This window comes from Furipterus horrens, unplaced genomic scaffold (assembly GCF_987537825.1).
Source record: "Furipterus horrens unplaced genomic scaffold, mFurHor1.1.pri manual_scaffold_1, whole genome shotgun sequence".
In the NCBI taxonomy this organism is placed as follows: domain Eukaryota; kingdom Metazoa; phylum Chordata; class Mammalia; order Chiroptera; family Furipteridae; genus Furipterus; species Furipterus horrens.
In genome coordinates, this window is record NW_028327171.1 from 166,646,669 (window position 1) to 166,664,135 (window position 17,467).

The 17,467-nt window shown below is 32.9% G+C and overlaps 1 protein-coding gene across 4 annotated transcripts in view; it reads left to right on the forward strand.

The window, feature by feature from the left end:
* DYNC1I2 (dynein cytoplasmic 1 intermediate chain 2) overlaps positions 1-17,467 on the forward strand; it is a 59,539-nt gene that overhangs the window by 8,538 nt on the left and 33,534 nt on the right. For 3 of the 4 annotated variants that reach the window (XM_090280730.1, XM_090280726.1, XM_090280724.1), the window contains 3 exons: positions 4,495-4,585; positions 13,216-13,275; positions 15,823-15,938. In XM_090280730.1, the coding sequence (XP_090136856.1) occupies positions 4,495-4,585; positions 13,216-13,275; positions 15,823-15,938 (267 nt within the window). The remainder of the gene's footprint in view (positions 1-4,494; positions 4,586-13,215; positions 13,276-15,822; positions 15,939-17,467) is intronic. The other variant, XM_090280735.1, reaches the window with a different exon arrangement.

Here is a 17,467-nt window from a genome sequence, read left to right on the forward strand (position 1 = left end):
TTTTAAACATTTCAAGTTTTTTTATAGTTATAGTCTATTTGAGTTTTCTATTTTTTCTCGTATCCTTTTTTTTTTTTTTTTTTTTTAAATAATAAACATTTATTATCCCTCACAGTTTCTGCCAGTTAGGAACGTCATGGTGGCTTAGTTGAGTGGTTCTGGCTCAGGGTCTCTCATGGGGTTAAAGTCAAGATATGAGAGTTGTCATCTGAAGTCTTGACTGGAGCCAGAGGATTTACTTTCAAGACGGCTCACTCCCATGGCTGGCAAGTTGGTGTGGGTTGTTAGTGGGAGTGCTGAGTTCTCCATGTGGGCCACTCCACAGAATTGCTTGAGTGTCCTTGCAGCATGTCAGCTGGGTTCTCCCAGAGTAAGCAACAGATCCATGTATCTCTCACACACTGATGTTTCTCTCCCTCCTTTCCCCTCTGTCTGAAAATAAATTTTAAAAATCCTAAAAAACAAAACAAAACATAGTGTGTCAAATGCGGAGTTCTTAAACATTGATGACCGAAAAAATAAAGTAAATCTCTTTTTGTTCATGTAACTGCTGTTTTAACCATCTTGTAAAGAGATGAAAACATATTGTCAATTACTCGGTAGCCTGAGTTTTTATCAGTTGGGTAGAGTAAATTGATTAATGTGATAGTTTATTATCTGGATTTTCTTTAAGAACAAACAAGAAATTCGCTAGTCAAAATAGTATTGCTTCATTTTTTCCCTTCTTCTTGCAACTTTTGAATATTTTCAATATGATTTTTAAATAGAATGCTTTCCATGTACCAAGTCATTTTTTCAAGTGATTTTTGTCTAAGTTTAATAGTTCCTTATCATATTTTAATTCTATAAAATTTTATTTTTATTTCTTTAAAAAATTTTATTTGGTGTTCTAAATTATATTGAAAGAGGAAAGGAAACATTTAGGGGATATTAGTGGAGGATAAACTTCATTGTCAGAAGGGGCCATAGAAAAGGGAGAAATTAATAGTTTTCAGAGATTTAAGGTTTAAAGCTTTCAGGACAAAAAGTAAGGTATGAGAAAGTTACTTAGATATTAATATTCCAGGCTAGAAGCACTTGGGCCCACAAGGGGGCGAAATTGTAACAGGGGCTGTATTTGTTGAGTACTAAATATCCTAGAAGAGATCTCACAACCTCAGGTTGTCTCAGAAGCTTACTCCTTACATATTATTCTCTTCTACCAGCACTTCCATTCCCTGAATTTACCTTCTTTGTCCATCTTTCTAGGTTTTTCTTTCTGGAAAAGCTTCTTCTTACCAAAGCCTTTCTTTTACTTGAAAAGTAATTGGGCTTTGCACCATCCTTCATTTCTGAGACTTGTGTAGTTCTCAGTGGTTAACTCAAATTTAATTCTAATTCTAAATCTAGGTGCATTTCCAGGTCCTTTGTGCTTTAAGAATATTTTAGTTGTTTCTTCACAGGCCAAAAGACGGCAATGTTAATTTTATATCCGTGGGAGGGCCTTTTTGGTTGACTTTTTTTCCTAGAGAATTAGAGTCACAGCCTTTCAGTACTAATATTTATATGATTATTGTATGCCATGGTATAGATTTGTTTTTCACTTTACTTCATATTTCTCTCTCTGTTCTCAAAGAAGGAAATAGGTATCTTTGCTCTAAACTTCAAAGAAGTTTAAATTCATTTACATACTATATATGTTAATATTAAATCTTTATTTTGTACCACTTAATTTTGTTTTAGACTATTTCATATACAGAACTGTGTAGTAAAGTGATCTGATCATATCATTCTTATTAAGCAAATCATTTCTCAAATATTTGGCAAAAGCTAATTATTAATAACATGTTTTTTCAAAGCTGATTGGACTCAACGCATCTTTAAAAATGAATTCCAGAATTGAGTCTTCTAAAAGGCAATGAGTTCTTTAGTGTTTGTTGTTTTTTTTTTAATCTCCCTAAATGAGGTCATTTATTAGAGTCTGGGACTATGGTGGCGTTGCCTTATTGTGCAATTAATGTATTCTTTGATTTTTCCAGACCAATTGGGTTAAAATATGCTAGTCATCAAATAAAGCTACCATTCCCTTTTTTCTTATTAACATTCCTCCTTTTTCACTAATAGTAACTTTCTTTTTTTAGGTTTGTTCCTTTGTAGTATACATTATTTATTTCTGCAAGATGAACTGGGTGGGCCAGATAATAACTTTAGAGTCCTTAATAAGTCCTCTTTATCAGCTGGCTAGTATGTGTTTAAGTGTGTGTGTGTATTTTTTTTTTTTTTTAATAAAGAATATAGTTCTGGGATGAAGATTTTTATCTAATTACCAATTTGAAGTTATGGTGATTTATTTTGCTTATGGCTGAGAAACTGATAATTTGTTAGCATCACCCTTGTGATCTATTTTTAATTTCTGAAACTTTTATTTCAGAATTGGCTAAGTTAGTGTATTTATTTATATATGTATAATTACTGTTTAACGTATTTCCGTAAAGAATTTGAGGTAACAATTTTTTTTTAATATAGTCATTGAATTTGTTGAGTGGAGTCATTGATACTTGAAGTCACTACAAAGGGGAAAAAAACATTAAACTGGAAAAGAATTTTATAGTTTATCACAAATAATTGAGACTAATATTACTATTTTCCTTCAATCTTTTTAATATGTTGCTTAGAAAAATTCTTTTCCTAAGCATGAAGTATGTCATTTAAAGAATACAAAATTTCTTCTTTGAAAACCTTTAATACCAAAACACGTTGCCTATGATTTAATAAATATGTATCTGTGTTATAGTGGCAAACCATTGTTAGATATTACTCTTTATTCCTATCCATTTGGATCTTAGCCTAAAAGAAGCCTCATAATGAGAGATGGACAAAAGATGAAGAAATGTAACATGAGAGCGGTTAACGTTTTATTTCAGATACACGTCAATTTTAGCTACTTTGAGTTATACGTGCCTGCAGCACCTAGCACAGTGCCATCCACATGTGAAACATATGAAGGCAATTTGGTTTTATCATTGTTTCTGAGAGATTTAATCGCAAAATTAGAAACATTTGATTATGTTTTATAGTCCTTTGGAACTTAAGTAATAATCACTATCACAGGAAACATACCACACTAGCTATGATTTTTTTTTTCTTCTAATCTTACTGGTTACCAATAGAAATTGCCACTGAAAAGATAGGATGATCAGTTGTATGTCTATGTTTAAGATGTAATTCATCATAATAAACTTGTACATTTGTTATATTAGAAACCCACTGTTTCTACTCCAGTATGTATAAACATTGAAACATAATTTTAAGGGTTCAGTGAAAGTGACTGTTCAAAAAACAGATTTTTAATTAAATGCATACTTCTTTAGTTCCTATACAACTGGGAACTTCCCCTCCCTTCAGCAGACTAGTAAAAGAAGGACTTGCAGCTCAGCATAAAATGTACTAGTCACTTAATATTGTACATTGAAAAATTATTTTAAAAATACTTGGGATTGGGGACAATTATGGTAAATTTTAACCAGAAGATGGCAGTGATGATCCTCCTATACTCCTTGGAATGGTAATCAAAAAGTTTTACAAATGTAATAGCATGAAGTATGCACGCTCAACTGTTGGTATACAGTGTTATAAGTGACAGTTTAGAGGAAAGCATTTGCTGTTTGTTTTATATACTATGAAAAAAATGTGTATTTTTCTATAAGAAGGGATTAAGAATATTTTGGGTGTCTGTATCTTTGTCTGTACACTTCAGTTTTTTCTGAATACTGGGGTAAGGAAGTTACCATAAGTCTTGCCTTGTTTAAGTTGCATGCATCACTTTATGTTATGCATCATGTCTGGAAGGCATGCTGTTTTATGGCCTGTTTGCATTTTTCACCCAAATTACTGGAAACTAATGGACATTTTAAAGGAGCCATTCCTTTAGCTACAGTCATTTCTCTAAATTGGCCTTTATTTTTTGGTGGGGGGCAGAAATTAAATCATTTAAGACATTTTTGAAAAAAAAATAAAAGTTAGACAAAAAATAACATTTAAAAATAAATCTTAGGAAACCAGAGAGTTACTGACTTGAGAAGCATATTTTAGAGTTTTGATCTTAAAGCAGTTATAAATGGTATTTATAATCTGGTGATCTTAAAAGTGAGAAATTAGAAAGGGGAGAAGGAATGCTCTCCTTTGAAAATTAGTGCCCACATTTGGTGTTGGCTGAGATGAAGATGCATCCTTCTATAATCCTGCTGTTTTTTTTTTTTTTTTTTTTTTTTTTTTTTAATATAAAGCCCAAATGCATTTTGCCAGAGAAATTGCATGAACTGTCAGCATGCATTGTTAACTTGTCTTTTTCCTGTTCTTTCTACTGTTCATTTTCATTCATGTGTTTTTGTTTTTTGGTTTGCCGTTATTTTTTCTTTTTTGTTAATTACTTCATGTTAAATTACTTTGAAACATCATAAGCTGAGCAACCTCTCCGTGTAGTAACAAAGGATACCTGTCTATTTCACTATTTAGTCCCTCCTCCTATGTCTCCATCGTCCAAATCTGTGAGCACACCAAGTGAAGCTGGAAGCCAAGACTCTGGAGATGGCGCAGTGGGATCTAGGTATAGTAATTCCCTTTTAATATTTTAATGATAGAATGCGTTTAGTGCCCAGATACACTCAGTGCTTTATAGAGACTTTAAATAGTTATGTTGAGTTAGTCTTAATATTTGGAAATCTAAATGCCACAAAAATTGTTTGTTGTAAATTGGGCGATTGTTTTTTACAATATTTTAACTGTCACACTTGATTAATTTAGTACTGAATAGTTAACCAATTTTATGGTAACTTATTTTATATTAAAGTACAGGTTTTAATTTATTTAAATGTTTTCTGTGTAAGCAAATTTTGTATTAGTTAATAAGTGATTGTTTTGGGTATAAATAGTGTAAAACCTCTCTATTGTGCTTAATTCCCCATTCAGTAATTTAAAATCTCAACAATATAAACAGCCCAATTCTGTTCTATTAATTCACTAGTTCTAACTTAGATAGAAAATAATGCATAAAATATCAAGAATAAGGAATAACTGCTAAAGAAACATGAGGTTTTTCACTGCCTTGAGGACATCATGCTAAGTAAAATATGAGAGAAAGACAAATTACCATAAAATCTCACTCATATGTGGAATTGTTTTTAAAAATAATTTTAAATAGATTTTATTTTATTTTTTAAAATATATTTTATTGATTAGGCTGTTACAGTTGTCCCAATTTCTTTTCCCTGTATTCCCCTCCACCCAGTGACACCCCCTCCCTCCAGTTGTCTCACCCCTTAGTCCATGCCCATTGGTTGTGCATAGAGTTCTTCTCAACATCTTCCTGTCTACTCCACTCCCTCCTACTATGCTTCTTAATTCCTACACCATCTCCCTCCCTTTCCCCCCTACCCCCACCCTCCTGACCTCCCCCCAAAATATTCCCCATACCTATAATTCTTTTTCACTCTCGTTGCCTACTTAGTTTGCCTTTGTTTCGATTTCCTAGCTTCTGTTGTTGGTTGTTGTGATACAGTTTTCATTTTAATGTTCATAGTTTTGATCCTCTTTCTCCTTAACAAGTTCCTTTAACATCTCATATAACAGTGGTTTGGATCTGATGAACTCCTTCAGTTTTACTTTGTCCTGGAAGCACTTTCTCTGCCCTTCTATTCTAAATGACAGCTTCACTGGATAGAGTAATCATGGCTGTAGGTTTTTGCTTTTCATTACTTTGAATATTTCTTGCCAGTCCCTTCTTGCCTGCAGAGTTTCTTTTGAGAAATCAGCTGATAGTCTTATTGGGACCCCTTAGTATGTAATTCTCTTCTTTTCTCTTGCTGCTTTTAAGATTCTCTCTTTATCCTTAATTTTTGACATTTTGATTATAATGTGTCTTGGTGTGGTTCTCCCTGGGTCCAGTTGTTTTGGAACTCTCTGTGCTTCCTGGACCTGTAATTCCATTTCTTTCCCCAAGTTAGGGAAGTTCTGCTTCATTATTTTTTCACATAATTTTTCCATTTCTAGTTCTTCTTCTTCCCCTTCTGGCAATCCTGTTATTTGGATGTTGGCCTGCACATAGCTGTCCCATAGGTTTCTGAGCCTCTCCTCATTTTCCTCACTTTTCGTTTCCTCTTTTTGCACTGGTTGACTGTTTATTCCTTCCTTATGTTCTGATTTGATGATCCCTGGTTTTTGTTCCCTCACCACTTGTTTCGTATGTGTTTTTGTTCATTTCAGCAGGACTAGCCTTCATTCCTTCCCTGTCTTGTTTAAGATCCGCTGTTAGTTCTGTAAGCTGTCTTATAACCAAAGCTCTGAACTGAGCCTCAGTAAGATTTCCTATCTGCTGGTCCATTAGATTAGATATTTGCTGTCTGGTCAGCTGCATGATTGGGATCTCTATCATGATCTGTGCCATCCTGACAGTTTTGTGTTCACCTTTGCTTCCTTTGCGGGGCTTCATACTTCCTGTGCTATAGGGAGCGGAGTCTTGTGCACTCGTCACAACCGGGTGACCCCTCTCACCACGCTGTGGCGCTTTGTGTGGGGGCGGGGGTCCAAGGTGGATTCGTGCCGTTCACTCTTGGCTGAGAGACAGGGAGCCTTCTCCTCCGTCTCTGCACCCTCCAGCCCTCACAGTCTTAGGCATGGGGGTCTGCCTTCCCCGGTGTTGGAATCACGAGCAGATGGGTTTGGTCTGCAGCCAGGGTGCTCCCCAGGCGCTTCTCACCTCCCCTTAAATACGGGTATCTGTGCTGGCCATAGTGCTGTTGCCCTGAACTCTCTGCCCCGGCTTCGCCCCCCTCCCCCCACCTGTGCAGACAAGCACCACTTGTTTATAACTTCATATGTTGGACTTCCATGTAGCTTTATTTTCTGGAACTTCTGGTTATTTCTGGTTTTGCGGTAGTTGTATTTCTTCTTAGCTGTGGTGGGAGACGGAGCGTGTCAGTCTAGGCCTCCATCTTGGCCAGAAGTATATGTGGAATCTTTAAAAAATAAATAACCCACCCTGGCTGGTGTGGCTCAGTGGATTGAGCGCCTACCTGCGAACCAAAGAGTCACTGGTTTGATTCCCAGTCAGGGCATGTGCCAGGGTTGCAGGCCAGGTGCCCATTGGGGGCATGCAAGAGGCAACTGATATATGTATCTCTTGCACATTGATGTTTCTCTCCCTCTCTTTCTCCCTCCCTTCCCCTCTTTCTAAAAGTAAATAATAAAATATTTTAAAAACAAATAAATAAATAACTCATAGGACCAACTGGTGGTTACCAGAGGTGGAGACTGGGCGGGGGGGCAAGAGGCAGGTAAAATGGGTGAACGGGGGTCAAAGGGTACAAACTTCTAGTTATAAAATAAGTGTCACAGGGATGTAGTATACAACATGGTGACTATAGTTAACAGTACTCTGTTTGAAGTTGGTAAGAGAGTAGTTCTTTAAAAAGTTCTCATAAAAAAAGAAAAATTTGTAACTATGTATGGTGATGTTAACTAAATGTATTGTGGTGATCAATTCACAATATATACAAATATGGAATCATGGTATATACCTGAAACTAATAAAATGTTATGTGTCAATTATATTTCTCTTTTTTCAGATTATTATATTTTTACTGTATTTCTTTCCATTACCATTTAGTCCCCTTATCCCCCCTGACCCTTGTAATCACACCACTATTGTCCATGTCCATGAGTCCTTTTTTCTTTTTGCTCAATCCCTCCACCCCTTAACCTCCCCCCATCCCCTTAGCTGTCATCTTGCTCTCTGTCTTTCAGTCTCTATTTTGCTTGTTAGTTCAGCTTGTTCACCATATTCCACATGTGAGTGAAATCATATGGTGTTTGTCTTTCTCTGACTGAGTTATTTCACTTAGCATAACGTTTTCCACAGTGTCACAAAAGGTAAAATATTTTTCTTTTTTATAGCCGAGTAGTATTCCATTGTGTAAATGTCCCATAGCTATTTTATCCACTCATCTACCGATGGACACTTGGGCTGCTTCCATACCTTGGCGATTGTAAATAATGCTGCAGTGAACATAGGGGTGCTTATGTTCTTTCAAATTAGTATTTTGGGTTCCTTCAGACATGTTCCCAGAAATGGGATCGCTGGGTCAAAAGGCAGATCCATTTTTAATTTTCTGAGGTATCTCCATACTCCTTTACAATTATATCTCAATTAAAAAAGAAAAGCATGTTTATTGCCAAGTTTTCCTAAATTTGTATCTTACTTGCAAAACTGTTATTTCATGTTTGTTTTAGGATTCTGTACACTTTTGGGGTCTTGCTTTTCAAAAGTTCATTAAGATTTCAGCTTCTTTCCAGAAATCATGTTGGGAAAAGTATTATTACTTTTCTCTCTCTCTCTCTCTCTCTCACATACACACACGTAATAATAGCAAGTCTTTAACTAACATCATACTTTTTGACTTCTTATGACAGCTAAATGAGATTAAATGTAGCTAGTCAAAATCTTTTATTTAGAATCCTTATTTTGGGCCAAGAAGTTGAATTTCCTTCTTAAGAAAATCTCTTAACACATGTTTTAATTAGAAAGAAACTGGTAAAGTTCTATCTTATATATGCCTGAGCCCCTCTGATTGAAGGTATAAAGAAGCTATAAGTATCTTTAAAAAAGGCAAGAAAAAGAATAGCAAAGGAGCTAGATAATCAATAAATTCAGTAGTTATTATTTCTGAATAATCATATTATCATTAATAACTAGGAGGCACAAAAGGTTCAGTTTGAATTTGAGATGTGCTTTCTGAAGTTATACTGTATATAGATCCAAAATTGCAAATCTAATCAATACTGTCATTGGAGGTAAATGACATAATTCTATCATTTAAGAAAAATTAAAGTTATTTTTTAGAAATAATATTACCTTATAAAATAGTATTATTATAGATTATTTGGTCTAAGTTTATCTTTAAGGCTAAATCAATTTTTTAATATTTATACTTCTGTGTTTTGATTCAAATATGTTACTATTCCTTTGCTAATAAGCCAGAGGTATTTTCAAGTAAAGTGTTTTTTCCCTTCTGCAACATTATCATAGTGAAATATTTCCCCAAATAAAAATATAATTATTAAATTTCTTTTTATTTATTTTTATTGTATTTTTCCATGACCATTTATCTCCCTTGTACTCCCCTCCCCCACTTAAATTTCTTTATTTGATATTATATGTTATTTTTAAGTATAGAAAATGCTTTGTTCACTCCAAACTCAGTTTTCTTAGTTTGAATAGGAGTAGAAAGATTATTTTAATGCAACATCAGCAAGTTTGCTTTCAAAAATACTATGTAACATTTACTTGGTTGTTAAAAATAATTTGAATTAAAACATGTTCCCTTGTGTTTCATTGGGAAACCTAGAGATTATTAGAGACCTATTGGAATATTGTAAACTGGTACAGGAAATAAATACTATTAAGAAAAATATGTATTTATATATACAGAGTGGGGCAGAAATAGGTTTACAGTTGTATTGTTCTTGTATAATTATTTATCAATAACTATTATTTTCCATACAAACAACTGTAAACCTACTTTTGCCCCACCCTGTACAATACATATTCATTGAATTGCCAAATTAATGTTAAATACTATGGATTACCACAGAAAATAAAGTGTTCATGGCCCTTGCCTTCATGGAACTTACATTCTAGTGATTACATCATTGATTTATGGAGAAGATATTTACAAATGATTTATCTAGTAAGGATTTAGTATCCATAATAAATAAATAACTCAAATTCAACATCAAAAAACAAACAATTCAGTTAAAAAATGGACAGGGGATCTGAATAGACATTTCTCCAAAGAAAACATCTCCAACTGGCACATAAAAGATGTTCAAGTTGACTAATCATCACAGAAATGCGAATCAAAACCACAATGAGATGTCACGTCACAAAAGGACAATAAATAATAAGTATTGGTGAGGATGTGTAGAAAAGGGAGCCCTTGTGCACTGTTGGTGGAATTGCAAGTTGGTGCAGCCACTGTGGAAAACAGTGCATAAGTTCCCCAGAAAACTAAAAATAGAACTGCCATATGATCCATCAAATTCACTCCTGGGTATCTATCCAAAGAAAATGAAAACATTAATGTGAATATGCACCCCTGTTGTTACTGCAGCGTTATTTACAATAGCTGAGCTATGGAAGCAGTCTTAAGTGTTCATTGATACATAAATGGATAAAGAAGACATGGTATACATACATTAAAAGTGAATGAAATCTTACCATTTGTGCCAACATGGATGGACTTAGAGGGTATTATGCTAAGTGAAATAAGTCAGAGAAGGACAAATCTGATTTCACTAACATGTTGAATCTAAAAAACAAAACAAATAAGCAAACAAAACAAAAACTGAGCCATAGATATAGAGAACAAACTGATGGTTGCCATAGGGAAGGGGAATGGGAGTGGACCAAAAAAGGAAGGGGAGTAGGAGGTACAAATTTCCAGTTACAAAGTAAGTCATGGGGATGTAATGCACAGCTAGGGAATATAGTTAGTAGTATCACAATAACTTTGTACAATGACAGATGGTTACTAGATTTATTGTGGTGATCATTTTGTAAGGTATATAATGTTGAAAAAGCATGTTGTACACCTGAAACTCATATAATATATCAACTATGCTTTAATTTTTTTAAATGAGGATGAGCCCTGGCTGCTGTGGCTCAGTGGATTGAGCGTCAGCCTGTGAGCCAAGTGTCGCTGGTTCGATTCCCAGTCAGGGCACATGACTAGGTTGCATGTCAGGTCCCCAGTTAGGGGCGTGAGTGAGAGGCAACCACACAGTGATGTTTCTCTCCCTCTCTTACTCCTTTCCCCTCTCTCTAAAAATAAAATAAAACAAACAAATAAATAAATTATTTTTTTAAAAAATTAGGGTGTTATTCACTATATTGAAAAGTCCTAATGATAGTATACTAAATTGTTTTTAGTTTAAAGTCTAGATTTTTAACAATAAGTTGTAAAACAAGAAAATACTTATTTCAATCTTTAAGGATATTTGTTCTTATTGGAGAATAAATACAAAATTAGTTTTTTCTAAGTTTAACAGGAGAGGGAAACATTCCTCTTTTTGAATGAGGTGATATATCTTTTTAATTTTAGTTTACACATTGTCTCCCTTGAGCTCGTTTTAAACATTAATTTTCAAGAGGGCTGAGTAAGTTCATTATACACACACTCACATACAAGAATAGAAAACTATGACTCCCACTAAATCATCTCCAGATTCCATAATAGAAAGATAATTAATAATATTGGTGCTATTGGTAATAAAATAATAGCATTTCTAAATATGTATATGGCTTTGAAAAAGAATGCTAGGGTCTGAGAATGAAATAACAAACTTGAATTGAGCAGGCATGATAATAATGAAAGAATAAAGAGAAAAAGAAGAAATATCAGAGGAAAATGCATGAAGATGTGTGACATGGACAGGACAGTCTTAAGATTAGGACCCTTGGGGAAAGGGAAAAGGTATTAGACATTATCAAATATGCTATCAAAACATGTTGAAATCACTTTCTAAATGCTAAAAATTTCTGTTGGGTCAAGTGGTAATTTATGAATAAATATAAAAAGCCATGAAAAATTGTATTTCTCTAACTTTACATTTCATTAGGTTTTTAGTTCACTTTCTCCATCACTTTATCTCTAAAATTTAGGTGGCTTCGGTTACTCTATTGGGATATTCATGCCTCTTGTTTCTTTTCTCCATTTGCAATCAGCTTATTTCTCAGGCTTTTGGATCATATGGGAATTTTACTTTATATGTCTGGAGGTGTCTTTAATAAATATAATTCTGTATATTGTTCAGTGTGTTTTTAGTACTGACTGTACTTTGCAGCAAAGTCTTACTTGATGTTAGACTAAAATTACATCTTCAACAAGGAGTTCTATGTCACTGATAACAGCAAGAGCTCTCATATAATATAAAGGCTTTGGACAGAACATTCCTTGGACACTATTTCATAGAACCCCTTCTGGTTTAACAAGGCCTAAGTTTGTTGCTGGTCATTGCTTTATACAAAGTAAACCTTCATTGTGGCCTTTCTTTCTTTGCACTGTTTAAATCCCAATATCTTTCTTTATATTTCTAAAATGAAGACTTCCTCTAGTCGAAGTCAATGATTGTTTTTATTGATAAATTGTATAGGCATGTAAAGGATAAAAAACATTTGTTGTGTTTAAGTATTATAGCAGTTTTAGTTGTACATTATAACTTACATGAGAAACGAATACTTTGAGAAAAATGGTAGCACTGAATGAATTGTGCTTAACTTTTTAAGAGGGACTATGAGCACCATAAAGTACTGTACATAATTATTTTATATATAGCTAACCTATAATAAGAATGCCATTGTGACAAAGGACCTTTTATTCTAGTAATAACTAGATTTCACTTAAGTGGAAAAGATCCCAGTAGGCAATCTTAAAGCACCACTGAATCTTTAGGATCTATATTCTCCAAAAATTTAGTTTAGGTAAATCCTTTGAACATAAAATATTTTTTTCTGAGAAAAATCTATTCTTTCCTGGAGAGAAATCTTTAGCTACTTTCCAAAGCAGATGACATGTAAGCCCAAGGCAGTGCTTAACCCATAAATTACATAAGGGTCACATTTTAGAAACTTTAGCTATTTTATGTCTCTGTGGAATACTCTTTGGCTTTCTTACCGAAAGGCTTATGTGTTGACTCATTTCCTTTACCAATATGACAATTTCCTGCACACATTTAATGCTTTGGGCAAGATTATAATATGTCAACTAAGATGTTTTTACTAATGATTTTTTTGTTAGGAAACTTAAATTTTTTATTTTTATTTGTTCTAGGGAAACTTAAATTTTAAACTTTTTATAGTCTAGCTTGTTATCATCCAAAAATAATGTATTATTTGTGTTGTTGAATGCTCGGCTTCTCTTATCTATTATTGTGCAATATTAGTTTCCCATAATCTGAAAGTACTGTTTTTTAACTATTCTAGGTTATATGTTTGCATCTTTAACTGTATTATGCTTATTGCATGCACTAGAGCATTGAGTGATACCTGCTGTTTTTCTCATACTAACCAGAACATGTGTTTTTTAATTGTGAATAGTACTTTAACTATTCATAGAGTGTATTTGCTTTACTAACTTATGGCCTTTTCTGCTAATGCTTCATGGTTGTCCTACAACCATTTAGGACGCTGCATTGGGATACAGATCCATCAGTTCTTCAGCTTCACTCAGATTCCGATTTGGGGTATTGAATAGATTTATTACCTTCCCTTTTTTATAATTAATTTGATTCTTTGTGAGACTATCCTAATTTATTTTGCTTAAACTTTTAATATGCAGTATATATTAGGAAAAGTTATATATTACTGTGACACCTCATTTATCCTCTGTAGTTAGTGAAAGAAATATTCTATGTATCTGATTTTCTAGGTACCCTAAATCTGCCTGTTTAAGTGTCCAGATTCCTTTTTTAATTTTTATATTTTTGATGTAAGTTTTTAAAAGATGTATTACAAACTTCTCAGACTTCTAATACGTATCTTATATGTATTAGAACATTTTCTGGGTTACTCACTATGAATATTAATTTACCTTCCTATATTAAAATTCACTGATGATGTCTAACGTTTTGAGAGGAACAGAGCTGTTGGTCTCTATACTGTGGCCCCAGATTGCTATTGGTTTATTCGTTTATTAGTTCATTTATTCAACTCAATTATTTATTCTAGTCCCCAATTCGAAATATAAATGTTTGCTGCTGCCACTGTGCCTGACTGAGGTAGCTGTTTGCTCTTGCTCATTTGCAGCTTCTAAAACATATAACCAATAACTTTGGAATTATGTCTCAAGTAAGAATAAATAAGCCTTGAACTGCAGATAAGAAAAGTACAGGAGTTTCCTGTTCATTAGCTGGAAGGCCTCTCTATAGGTTGCCCCCAGACTCCCCACCCTCCAATTGCTTCCTTATTCTCAGAAAAAGTGGTTTTTGGGTAAGTGAGGTATTACCTCTCTACTTCTACCTTTAAATCTTATAATATTTTCTTCTAATATTGTGATTTTTATCTTAGATCCTATATATACTCAAGTTAGTAACTTGTCCCAATGTTGTTGGCTTGATCATATTTCCCAGATATGTGAGTGCTTTCCTTTTCATATGGTTCACATCTTAAAAAGCAGAATATAATATTTCTTATTTCAAATTTTGTTCTTAGAAACTAGATTATTAAAATTACTTACATTTTCTTATTTAATTCTTTGATTATACTTTTTTTCTTTCTTTAAGGCTAGGATATTCCCAAAGTAGAAAACACATTAATAATTTCTGATGGCTCACATTTAGGACCTTAGAGAAAATTAATTTTTTAAAGCTACTAATTTTATTATATTTTTTGTACAGGATTTTGAAAAAGATGTTTATATAAGAAAAATGTTACATATTACCAATGATATATATGTATATTTCAGGTATCCTACTTAATATTTTGGAAGTTATAGCAATGTCTTTATTAGATATTCTTTTAAGATAGCTCCATAATTGAGAACTTCTTTGGGAGTTTGGATGCATACTTTATTTGGTTTAGAATTTAAACATCTAATATAATAACCAAGAAAAGATACCCCAGATACCTAGTAAAAGATATTTTTCATTTGGTCTATTTTCCTCAGCCACAACTATTTTTGTGTTTGTCACAAAAGAGTATTTTTCCTCTATTTAAAATAGAAGTGACTTTAGCAGTTTTATGGTATTCAAAAGATCTCTTGCTTTAATTTAGATATGAAGTATCTGCACTGTAGTTTGTCCATATATGAATCGAGGACAATACAGTACTCCCTCACTTATCGTGGGTATTACGTTCTAGACCCCCCCACGATAGGTGAAAATCCGCAAAGTAGGAACCTTACATTTATTTTAGTATTTATACATATATATATTAAGGCTTTATAAACCCTCCCCATACACTTATAAACTGTTCCCAGTCCCTTATTAACCTTTCCCACTCTCTTATTAACCTTTTCCATACTTTTATAAACACTACTTATGTTCTTAAACATATTCTACACTCTTAAACCTATGTAACTTTAACAACATACATATATAGTACCACAAAATCCTGTGATGTAGGAAAAAATACGCGATAAATAATTAAATATAATTTTTTAAAAATCCCGCGATACAGTGAGGCCGCGATAAGTGAACTGCGATATAGAGAGGACTGCTTTATGTACTATGCAGATATTAGCAATGTAAGTTTAAATATTTTATTTTAAAATCTAAGCTGATTGTATGGTTCTCAATTTCTACAAATTATAAATAGGAAAAAAAAGAGTTTTCAACAAAAACATATTTTTCAGTCTTAAAAGTGAAGGGAACTGAAAGTGGTCTGAGTGAGATTTATATTAGTTGACTCTTCAAAACAGTCCAAAATCACATCCCTGCTAAAATAAAAAAGTTCTCATACTTAACCATATTCAGCAGATCACTCTGAAATTCCTATCCTCTTGCTCTGTTATTACTTACACATTTGCTCTAAGAAACTAAGTAATTTGCCTTTTTAAAGTGAAAAATAAATACCTTGAATGATTCAGAAATATCTTTTGTTTTTGTTATGTTCTATTTCTTTTGTTAAGATAAAGGCAATTCGTTGTTCACCTAAAATTTCTTGAGTAAAACAGTGATTTAAATTACAATGTTGGATACACAATGTTTAATTCTTTTCCAAAATAACATGGTTTGATGTAGTCAGATGTATTATTTGTTGTATTTTAAAACATTTGTGTTCACTTTATTTAGACGAGGACCTATTAAACTTGGAATGGCTAAAATTACGCAAGTTGATTTTCCTCCTCGAGAAGTTGTGACATATACGAAGGAAACTCAGACTCCAGTTATTGCTCAACCCAAAGAAGGTGAATATCTGCCCTTAATATGATTGTCATTAACCTCCCGCCTCCCCATTTTTTAATAAGTGGATTTTTGGTCTTTTTTTCTTATGCTTTTTTGTTTTTTTGGGGGGGGCATATATTCTTAGGGGAAACATCATAAAACTAATGTTTTAGAGTTTCTATACTCATGTATTTGTCTTTTAGCATTTTCAAACTTTTTAAAGTTTAGTAAAAGCTCTATGTGTGGTTTAGTTCTGTTGACATAAATTTAACTCAGTCTTTATTTTGTCATTAATATGTATAATTTTAGAAGTAGATTTGCTTAGGAATGTTCTTTATCTCTGTAATTGAGCATAAGTCTTCCCTACAAGAGCATGTACCCCATAGTGAATGACATCTTGTAAATATTTTTTGTAGTGCATACTGTATATCTGATATGTCATAATGCTGTAATTATTATCCATCTTAATGAACAAATCTACATCTAATTCTTAAACTTCCTCTTTTATGACCAAAGGGCTCTACTATGTTGATTATATAGCAGCCTTTAATCTGTGTGTAATGGAGGGATATATATACACACATTATATTGAATGTGGAGTACTTTAATTCTTAACCCAGAAGGAGTTAACCATTTTTACACTGGGGACTAATTTTTAAAATCTCATCAGATAGCTAATGATTCAAACATAAAGTTAATAAGTATGGTAGTTCTTGTTTTTCTCAGTGAGGCTACTAAATTTATGTCATACCTATAAGAGGTTTATGTAAGATCCCTAATAACAGATCTACAGTTTCTTACCTAAAAACCACTGAGTCATATATGTATTTGAAATCAGAATTTTTCAGATTTCAGAAAAGTAGTAAAGTGTATGTCCCATATATTGAATATAAACACTGTAGCAACATCTTGGGCATTAATATTTGGGTGGCAAAAGATATAAATATTCAAACAAAGTAAGATAAATAATATTATAAATCACTTTACTTCTGGTTATGTCAGGATTTACCACCAAATGAGTTATGGATTTTAGAGCTGTTGATATTTTGAAATTGTGGGCCCTAATAAATTATCCTTTTAGCAGTCTGTGCATAAGAAAAAAAATTTTTTCCTTAGCCAGGAATAATTTTTTCTAATTATAATAACAGTATAAGAGAATTTAGAAAATACAGAAAGTATATGGAGAGGAAATGTCTATTTGTTTTCAGTCAATTTTCTATGATATATATATTTTTATAAATACACATGATTTTATATCCTTGAAATTTTCATTTTAATTGCTTATTTTTGAGACGCATATAAATGTTTTAATATAAACATATAACTTATTGCCTTTGAACTAATTTGATTTATAGCTGTATACCTAAGATTGGCATATTTCAAAAATATTTTTTCCCATTTTTATTTTCCAAGTAATTCAAAAATTAGAACAATCAAGATTTGTTAGATAAGCTAAAGTCCCAAAAGTACATGATAAACTATTCTTTTCAGTTTGAAATTATTTTGGACAAGGCTTTAGTGTCATCATACTTCACCTTCTATGCCAAATCTT